This window comes from Orbicella franksi, chromosome 10 (genome assembly GCF_964199315.1).
Source record: "Orbicella franksi chromosome 10, jaOrbFran1.1, whole genome shotgun sequence".
In the NCBI taxonomy this organism is placed as follows: Eukaryota; Metazoa; Cnidaria; class Anthozoa; order Scleractinia; family Merulinidae; genus Orbicella; species Orbicella franksi.
Genome location: NC_138154.1, coordinates 27,009,481 through 27,019,697, shown reverse-complemented (window position 1 = coordinate 27,019,697; position 10,217 = coordinate 27,009,481). Strand labels below are relative to the sequence as shown.

The 10,217-nt window shown below is 51.1% G+C and overlaps 1 protein-coding gene across 8 annotated transcripts; it reads right to left on the bottom strand.

The window, feature by feature from the left end:
* Window positions 1–3,768: 3,768 nt before the first annotated feature.
* Window positions 3,769–8,734, bottom strand: LOC145500944 (uncharacterized protein F54H12.2-like). 8 transcript variants are annotated; one of them, XM_081480503.1, is made up of 2 exons: window positions 4,757–8,734; window positions 3,769–4,588 (listed from the first exon to the last, which is right to left on the bottom strand). In XM_081480503.1, exon 1 carries the CDS (start codon window positions 8,732–8,734, stop codon window positions 7,346–7,348), a length of 1,389 nt encoding a protein of 462 aa, XP_081336629.1. In that variant the 3' UTR covers window positions 3,769–4,588; window positions 4,757–7,345. The 8 variants fall into 8 exon arrangements, with proteins under 8 accessions (XP_081336629.1, XP_081336630.1, XP_081336633.1 ...); XM_081480504.1 differs by having other exon boundaries at window positions 3,769–4,582; XM_081480507.1 differs by having other exon boundaries at window positions 3,769–4,576.
* Window positions 8,735–10,217: the final 1,483 nt, after the last annotated feature.

Below are 10,217 nucleotides of genomic sequence, written 5' to 3'. Positions count from 1 at the left end.
CATCATCATCATCACCACCATTTCCACTAAGAGCAGTAACACAAAGAGCACTTCGATCATCTATCACCATGACCACCTCTAATAAAAGCGCCATCACCTACGCCTCCACCACGACCACCGCCGATAAGAGCACAAGCACCACTACTGCATCACTACCATCACCATTTCCGCTAAGAGCAGTAACACTAAGATCACTACCACAAAGAGCACTACCGTCATCCACCAACACCACGACCGCCGCCTATAAGAGCACAAACACCACCATCACCACCACTGCAACACTACCGGCATCACCCCCACCGCAACGCCGTGGGAGGCGGTTGTCTTATTCCTCCTCTGACTCTGACTCTGAGCCTGATGAAGGGTTGGTGGTAGAGTTAGAACGCATGTTAGCGGAACCAGAAGACCCTCCACCGCAACGCCGTGGGAGGCGGTTGTCTTATTCCTCCTCCTCTGACTCTGACTCTGAGCCTGATGAAGGGTTGGTAGCAGAGTTAGAACGCATGTTAGCGGAACCCGAGGATCCTGTAAAACGGAGACTTGAAAAGATCAGGAAAAATAGGAAGGAAGCAGAAGAAAACAGAGTAAGACGAATGCAAGAAAGACGGGAAACAGAAAAAATGATAACTGAAATAGCTGCTGAGCTTGATAAGATGTCGTTTATGTTACACGACATGGGTAGATGGTTTCAACAATTTGAACGCGAGGATAAGGTAGAGCAGGCTACTCAGTTTGAATATTCGCGCAATGTATACATTACCGCCGAACTTATGAATCAGTTGGAACACTATTTATAGGACAAAAGAGACTCTTTTTTGAAAAACAACAAAGCGTGTGTAACTTTAATTACAACAACAACAATAAAAGGTTTTACAATTTCCAACGTTTCTTGGTTTGCATGATTTTCTTAACAATGCGTTCTGTCATGGTTTTACGTCCGGGTAATTTGTCGATGGCCTGGATCATCTTGGTGTCGGCATCCCATTTGTCCTGTAAGTTCTTGGCCCTGGAATAGTCAATGTCGTGTTGTTTGGCCAGTCGGTCCAGACGGTTGATCCCGGGGTCTCCACGCGCCAGACGTTTCTTCAGTTTGGTACCAGGTCCCATGTACTGATAACCGGGCCAATGAAACTCGATCCCAGTCTTGGCCAACCATTTTTGGATGTCGATCCCATACCCTCGTTGGCGACGGCGACGTCGGGTACTTCTCCTCGGGGGTGGAGGTGCCTTTTTCCTCTTCTTAATCCGAGTCATAGTCCAGTCCCCTTCTCCAGGGGTCTTCGAAATCTTCCCACCCTGCTTGTAACTTTTCTGCGGCTGACGGTTTGACCTTCTTGTACTTCTTTGCCTTGCCTTTGGGACTGTAACCACCGTCGTCGTAGTCGATACCGAGTGATTTCAGTACACGTCTGGCTCTATCGGAGATGGGTGCTTTTTTCTTGGACGATAGGGGAGTTTTACCTAGCGTGACTGGTTTGGGTGGAATGGTAGGTTTGGGGGTTTTCTTCTCCTTTTTAAAACCTGACGTGGAGGGTATGGGGGTTTTCAGCTCCTTTTTCAGTCCTGTCGTAGAAAGGGGTTGTGGCGGGATGATCACGGGGGCTGCGGCTGGTTGGTTGACTCCCTTGAGGATCTGTTTCAACAGAGTTTCGACGGGTGCGTCGACCATGCCTTCGGGTTCTGTCGTTCCCTGGTACGAGATGGGACCGCTTTTACCCGTCCGTATACGTTTCACCAGTTTCCCTTCCTCGGAGGCGATGGGTTTGGTCATCTTAACGGCCATGCTGTCGGGGATGCGTTTGTCGTTCAGGATGAGATGTTCTTCGGCGGCCAGACGTCCGGCTTTGTTCAACAAGGCATTCTGGCTGATCTTCCCCTTGTAATAATCTTGCAGACGATTGAATTCTTGAACGGGCACCATCATGACTTCGTTCATACCTTCTGACTCAAGGTCGTGTCAGGAAACTCGGACAATTCTCTCAAGGCCGTCTCGTAACAGTCTTGCCAGTACCGTATGGATTCGTCTTTCTTTTCCAACTCGAGTTCGAGACTTCGGACGGTTCGCTTGCCTTTACCGCACTCCCTGCACAACTCGATGCACCCACCGGGCGGCGTGGTATCTCGTTTCGTTTGACAGGTTTGGCAGAAGTCACCGAACTTTAAAGCCATGTATTCTTGATACAGGTCGTGGTACCTCTTGTTCAAGAACTCGTACGAGTCTTTCCATCGGGCTTCGCGACGATTGGCGTCTTGCAACAACTGCACGAGTTTAGGAATGGTATTGTTGGACTCGTCTTCTCTCGGCGGGAAATTGGGTATGACGTCGATCCCCTCCAGCGGGTAACCGTCCTCACTGCGTCCTTTCACCGTACACAACATGCTTTGAAACAACCGTGCAAACCGCTCCAGAACCCCGCTCCGTTTTGGGTGAGGAGATGTTCTCTTCGACGCTTGAGAGAGTTTTTGCGTCTACCCACTTCGCGCAGAACCCTTTTATGTCTTTTCAGTTTCCCATAAGTCGTTGCGTTGATGGGGATCCTCTTTTTCAGCAAATTGAGAACCATCTCGCTGATGGCGTTGATCTGATCTTTGTCGGCGATTTGTAACATCCGTTGACGTTTGTTCCGATTGGCCTCTTTCAGGACGCGCGTCAGGAAAGGACGTTGTCGTCGTAACCGCTTCATCGTGGACTTATGCGTACGAGCGGATTGGTGTACTCTTTTTATCGCTTTCCTCGACGCCTGAAGGCCGTTTGAAATGGTATCCTGCGTAAGACTCCTTCGATCTTTCCCCTGTTCTTATGGATATGTTTGTCCATTAAACCGAAGGGTCCAGCCAAAGAACCCAAACCCGCTGCTCTCATCATACTCGCCAAATCACCCCCTTTCTGTCTCCTTCTTCGTCTCCTCTTCCTCCGTGCTCGCATGGTGTCGAGTGAGGTGTACGACGCCGATCCTCGTCCTTTTATTTTTTCACATGATGGAGCATCGGAACTCTTCGCCCTTGTGTGGAATTTTTTCACCTCGTCTCATTCGTTCCAACATCCTTTTGGTATGTTTGGCTTCTTGTTTGGCTCTCAGGCTTCCGATGCCTTTGGTGATACCCCAAGCCGCCTTGGGTAAACCCGCCACCACAGTGCCGATCCCTTCTCCCCTTTGGTACCGTCTTCTTTTAGTGGTTTTACGTCTTTTCGAAGACGCTTTCTTTCTCCTTGACCTCTTGGGCATGTTGGTTCTGAATGAAGAGGTTGGCCGCGATGTCGTTTTTTTTTATAGCGGCACGTGACGAAATCGTAGGGCGTAGTCTCGAACGTATCGGTCGTACGTGGGAGATGTAAAATCCGTCACCACGTCGTCCAACGTTTGCATCTTGGTCAAAAACCCATCCAATTCCTCCACGCCACCCAAAGCGTAGTTCCTGAGTTCTGTCAACGTCTTTTCGTACGTCGTGTAAGCGAATTGGGCCATGTCCATCTTGAACGAATACTTCTTGAAATCGTTCCATCCTTTCAGTAAGGTGGCGAAAGCCGTCATTCCTACCACCGTGTACCCATCTTTCCACACGGATCCCACGACGATACTCACGGCCACGGTCAGTAAGGCCAGTCCGTTGAGAATGGCGTTGCACAATTTGTAGTAACCGAACATCTGCCTTCGACACCACCAATACTTGTGGTAGAAAGCGTACAAGACGTCCAAACGTTTCAGGGAATCCAAATCCACCACGGTGTTGAAAGGTTCATCCAATAAACAGACAGAAGTACTCATGACTCTTCTCTAACCAGTGCCAAACGTAGTCTGACTTTCTGTCGGGACGTTCGATCCTTTTAGCTTGTTGCTTGTATTCCCAGATCTCGTCCTTGAAGGCGGTTTCTACGGATTGGTTCAGGATGTCCTGGACCTGTCGGTAACTATCGCACTCGTCCGCGATCCGTTTCATGTCTTCGTGATCCATGCTGGTCGCATCCCAGTAGGAGCGTGAGCATCGACATAGATGCAAAAAGTAGGGTAACCACTCGACTTCACTCCTCAACATCTTGATTCGAATGGTTTTTCATCGACGAGGGGGTCGTCTTTTCTTAAGTCTCACAAGTCTTCGGATCCCTCGACCCACGCCTACTCCCACACCACCAATGGCAGCGGTGGTTCCAGCTCGGATGCCTGTTTTCACGGCGCGGCCACCCAACGCTTTGGCCAATCCCAAGGCACCCCCTTTACCAATGGGTAACATCGCAGACAGGGCATTCGCAAGAGCACCGCCCCATTGCTTTCTCCTTTTCTGTCGACGACGGCGTCTTCTCATGGTTGTTGTTCTCAGTTACGTACACTGGTCGAATTGCGTGTGACGGTAGGACGTTGTCCGTTTTTATAGGTGGTCGTAATCGTGTTGGTGGTCGTGATGCCCGCAATGCGACGACCCGCGGCCGTCTGTTGTTGTTGGCGTAAAATCTCTTCCAATTGTTGCTGCATCTGGGCTTGGTCGAGAACACGGTCTCCTCGCCTCCTTCTTCTTCCTCCTCGACCCGATCGAATCGACGAAGGCGGTGTGGAGTCACTACCACTTCCTCCGCCTCCGCCTCCGCCTCCGCCTCCGTCTCCGCCTCCGCCTCCGCCTCCGCCTCCGCCTCCGCCTCCGCCTCCGCCTCCGCCTCCGCCTCCGCCTCCGCCTCCGTCTCCGCCTCCGCCTCCGCCTCCGCCTCCGCCTCCGCCTCCGTCTCCGCCTCCGCCTCCGCCTCCGCCTCCGCCTCTGCCTCCACCTCCACCTCCGCCTCTGCCTCTGCCTCTTCCACCGCCGCTACCACTAGCGCTACTTCGTCTGCGGCTGCCGGAATCACTGGAGGACGTCGGTGTATTTTGACGTGGGACGCGTCTCGGTCGTTTCCCTCCTCGAGCGGCTCGTGCCAAAGGTGTGGACATTGTTATCCTGGGTGCCCCGACACCTGCCGTGACATTGGCGCGCAACACCGATCCAGCACTGCCGACACCCACCGTGACGTTGGTCTGCGGTGCACCCGAGCCAGCGGTACCCACTCCGACGGGCGAGACATTGGGCAGAGGCGGTGTCGCCAGTGACGATCGCGGTGAAGGAGGAGTGTTCAGACTCGCACCCACACCCGCGGCAGGCGGAATGGGTGTACTCGTCCGAGCCGGTGTCCCCCAAGGCGAATAATCTTCCAGAGCCGAGAAGTTGAAATCGTCACTACCATAAGAGCTCATTTTTATCCATGTACCTTTCTCTTTCTATCTTCTTCTCGGCGAGTTCTCGTTGTTTATGAACCAAATAATCGAAACCTTCACCGTTATATGCGTTGATGATGGACGGTACTTGACGGTAACTCTCGCATTCCGTGACCTGTCTCATCGGTTCGTAGTCCAGCTCGTGGGGATTCATGATGTATTTGAGCCTGTTTTTACACAGGTGAATGAATAGCGGAAACCACTCGACCTCGCTCCTCAACATGATGGGGTTGCAAACTGATGGCACCGGACGAATCCTTCGTCTTTTAACACATGGCTGAGAACGCGTTGATCGTCCTGACTGGCTGGATGAAGATCCAATAGCATGTAACCGTAAGGTCGATCGGTGACCTTGCGAAACGTGTCCAACACCTCCTGCCATTGCGTGGGAAACGATTGCAGAAGTAAATTTCGTATCCCCAACTGATCCCGAGGGTTCTTGAAGGCCGCGATGTAATGCGCGTTTCTGGAAATGGTCTTGGCGAATTTTCCGTTGGGGAATAGATCCTGGCACAAGTAAATCACCGTGATGTTCCGATGATGCGAATGTTTGGTGAAGAGATCCAACACGCGCTTGTCGTTACCACCCTCGTCCATCAGATCGTCCAGGACCAACACACCCCCTCCGGGAAACCATCGGGGTAACTGTTCGCTGTCGGGGATGCCTTCGTAAAACTTGACTCCACCCTTCTTGAGCTTTTGGAAACCGTCTTGCCACGATCCGTAGCAGTAATGAATACTCTTCGGTGTCTGTTGGAACAAGTCGCCGTTCTCCAAGAGCAGTTTGGTCGTGAACACCGTCTTGCCGCACCCCGACGGACCCGCTATCAACAAACTCGACGGCGTGTGAAATTGAAACGCTTTGCGTCGTTCCATGATCATGAAATGGTCCAGGGTCTCGAGACGTTCCGTTTTTATCGGAACAACTTGGCCAATGGGGTCTTGACGGCAGGGATGCGTTTCAACAGACCCAATAGGGTGACCTTACGATTGAAACAGATGGGTTTTTTCTTGGCCCGACTCCTGATCTTGGCCATGGCCCTCTTGGCAGCGGCTCTCTTGGGACGTCCTTTTTTCTTGGCAGGCGCCGATCTCTTTTTTCGTGGTTTTTTCTTGGCGAATTTTCTCAAATCTCCGAACTTGTCTTCGTACCAATGCCTCTTTTTCATTCTTCTTTTCCTATCTTCCTTCTCGGAAAGCTTCGGCATGGCAGGGGCGGCTCTCTTGCGTTTCCTACGCGTGGTCACCGTCGCCGGTAATGCACCGGTGTCCAGGACGGACGGCGGTTGAAAAGACACTTGTCTTCTGGCGGGTTGAAGTATTTTCAGATTGAGTTGTCGTTTTGGCGGTTGGTTTTTCTTGAAATGAGCCTCACTGGGTTGAGGCGTCTTTCCACCCGCTTTTCCATAGCGTTTTTCTAACCTGGCTATCACGTCGTCCAAATGTCTATGTCCTTGAAACTGAAGAGCCATGACTACCACACAACCTCTTTTTCAAAAATGAACCTCTTTTATTTCGAACAGCTTACTTTATAACAAATGACGCACTCCTCGGGAGGAACCGCTCGTGTCCTGGTGACACGGGGTTTAACAAATCTTGCGCCAGGCCAACTCGTCCACGATCAGACGTTCTACCATGTGCCCTACTTTACGATCGTTCTCCACAAACTCGTTTTTCTTAAAACGATTCAAGAACTCGTTCATGTCCCGACCTTCGGCTCGGTCGATCAGGAACATCAGGGCGTAACCGCCGCAACTCTGGCTGAACAGGGACTGCAGACTCTTGCCGTTGTGAATCTGGTACTTGAAATGACGATCCAACCATTCTTGGATCGGTTCGGCGGTTCCGTACGCGTCCAACGGTAGACCGTAACTGTCCAGGATCTCGCACTTGTTCTTGTCGGCCCACAAAGCGATCCAATGCACGCCCGGTTTGTCGTGAGGGTCCGTGTTCACGATGTAAGCGGTCGGTCCTTCTTGAGGGACTGTCCTGGGAAGCCGATCGCAAGGGACCGTGCCGTAAAAGACACAGCGTAGGGACGGATTCGTTAGGGCCAAATGATCCAATTGTATATTATTCAAGGCTACTTTCTCCATTTTTTTTTCTTCTCATTGGTACACGTCGTAGATGACGACTCGGTTCTCGTTGATCTCCAGCAAATTCTCGAATTCGCCGTACAACAAGATAGTCAGGTTTTCTCCCGGATTGGCTCCGAAATCGATCACCAGACGCAGTTCACCTTCTTGCTTGGGGTTCAACACTGGACTGTCCAAACATCCATTGGCCGTGTTGTCAAATACAAACATGTTGCATCTCTTGCCGTCCCCCCAATCCACTTTCCGGACCATGTTTCCTTTTCCCCTGCACAACGCTCCTGAGGCTTGGAGGAATCTGTAGTAACCTCTCTGATCTTTACTGTCCCCATCGTGATCGAGCTCCAAGGTCTCGTAGGGGTATTCTTCACCTCTCACCAATTGTTTGATGGAAGCCAGATTGAATTTTCCGAAATTGAACGGATTGATGGTCACAGTTCCGTTGAAGGCAGTTTGTTTCATCAACAACACCACTAACCGATTAGGTAGCTTACTGTGGAAAGGATTGCTGCACTCGAAATGACGATTGTCGTTAGGATGCGAGTAAGTGCGAATTTCACCTCTCACCGTGGGGTAAGTGGCCACTCTTCCTCCTTTCAGGCTGGTCATGATCTCTCGGTACACCGAGGGAGTCACTCTCACTTGAGACAGGAACAATCTCACTTTCACGTCGGCTTCAGTCAGTCTCAGAGTATCATTACCATGCCATCGGATTGTCCACAGGGCTGGGGCATTGAAGTACATGTCGATCTGGATCTGCACGCCAGGTAACAGTAATTTGCTGAGATGAAACACTTCCAGGAAAGGTTTGAACCTCAAAGTCACGGCTTCTCCGTCCAGAAACTGGGATCGTCCCTGGACCAAATTCTTGAGATCTTGGGTTAAAGCAGTATATTCAGCGTGAGGAGTAGTAAAATCCAGCGCGTTGGCTGTCAATTCATCGGCATCTCCGTCGTCGGGTACACCGAGACAGTTGTACCATCCGCTGGGTGTTAGGATCGATTCACCGTCGTCTCGGTCGTGGTTCAACAGGGTCTCGATGTAAGCTTTGAGGTGGTAAGTATCCGTCTGAGGGCTGATGAGAGTCCCATTCAATCTCACATTGATCTGTTTGAAGAGGGTGTGGGCCAGATTGTTGGCGAGTCCCATGACATCCGCTGTCAACAGATTCGTCGCGTTACTTTTCTTGACTGTCAATTCCACTTCGAAGAAACTCTCGTTCAAGTCGATAAAGTCTTCTTGAGGATCGACTTGGAAGGTCACGGGGTTGATCCCCGTATTGAACGGGTTGATTCTCACCAACCGTCGAGACGACATGCTGACATCCGTGGGAGGGGTACTGAACATGTTCAGACGAGGGTTACGAACCCCCGCCGAACGGGCATGAGCCACGAGGTCCGTCATCGTCTACGTCGTCGTCGTCTTCGTCTCCTTCTCAGGGCCGACTGCACCCAACGATAGTTCGGGCGTTTTGATCGGGACGGGAAGATCGATCCGCCTTTATACGTTCGTCGTATCGGGATAAGTCTCACGCGCCTCGAGTAAATGGGATTCATACTCCAAAGAGGTCTTTTCTCACTTTTTTCGCCAACGCCCGTTTGATCTCTTGCGTCGCTTTACGTTTCACGGCCCGTGTCGCTCCTCTCTTGACCCCGGCGAGTCCACCTCTCCAATTGGGCTTTCCTCCCTTGCCGCCCGAATTTAAACCTTTCAGACCTTCCGTGGCCGCCTCGGTGATAAAGTCTCGGAGAATGCCGGGACCGCGTTTCTTGACACCTTTCCAAGCCATGCCGAATCCGTCTCCGGATTGCCTCATTTTATCGGGCTGAAATCGTACCAGCGTTCCGCCGATCATTATTCTTTCTTAAAGTGTAACGTCACGATCGTATTGCCGTCTCCAAAGGTCGTCAGTTCTCCAGTTGTCTCAGCCACTTGCACTTCTATTATGTCAATGAGGTCTTTGCGCACGGGAATATATTGAATGTGGTAAGGCTCGAAATACTGGACACCCGCACCTCTTCGGATCAAGTTGACCTCTCTCAGTAAATCCGTGACCTGATTTTCCACCACGCCATTTCTAGCCACGTCCGAGTAGACGAACAAAGAGCGCGACCTGTTTCCCACCACCACCTCGAACGCCTTGTTCAGGTTCAGAAAACGCCAATTGCAATAGATGCTGAGTTTCAAATAACTGTTTCCCGTTGAATAGGTTGTGACCGTCCAAAAAACAGGTAATCCATCCGAGTCGTGTAAGTCCCCGACGACACCAATGTTGGGAATTTCATCTTTGAAGAATTCGCTCTGCAAGTTAGGTCCCAGATTATAACCGCTGCCGTTCTTTTCGAGCCATCCCATTTTACAAGCCAGGTCGACATTGATGTGTAATGCAGGCATGTCTTTCATCGGACGTAAGACGTTTTCGTTGTCCGTGACCAGGTCTTCGCCTTCCCACTTGAACTTGACGTAGGTTCTTTTCCCATCACTCGTGACATATTTGGATCCTAATTTGGGTCCGTTGTACTTGAAGACGCGTTGTCGATCGAAATAGGCGATCATGGATTTCATGAGTCCAACACCGTCCACGTTGTGAATCACCTTCTTGAGGTCCTCCGTGTCGAAGTAAGCTTCTCCATACATGTAGTAGCTACTCGAATCTATGCGTCTCCATGCGGAAAAGGCCAAGGTGACTTTTTTATCAGGATCGTTCGGCGTCAAGGAAGGCAGCCTCACGTGGGCATCCGGCATGGCGATGCTACTCAATCCCACTTTCCATCCTCCGTCTCCATTCAGGCGTAAGGGGTGCGGTAACCTGATCTTGAAATGGTTCGGTTTGTTGTCCGGGAACTCGCTCTTACTGCTGTGACTGGGCAAACTGATGTAAAAATCA

Coding starts and splice junctions, on each gene's coding strand:
- LOC145500944 (XM_081480503.1), bottom strand. CDS start 8,734: ATGACGGACCTCGTGGCTCATGCCCGTTCGGCGGGGGTTCGTAACCCT.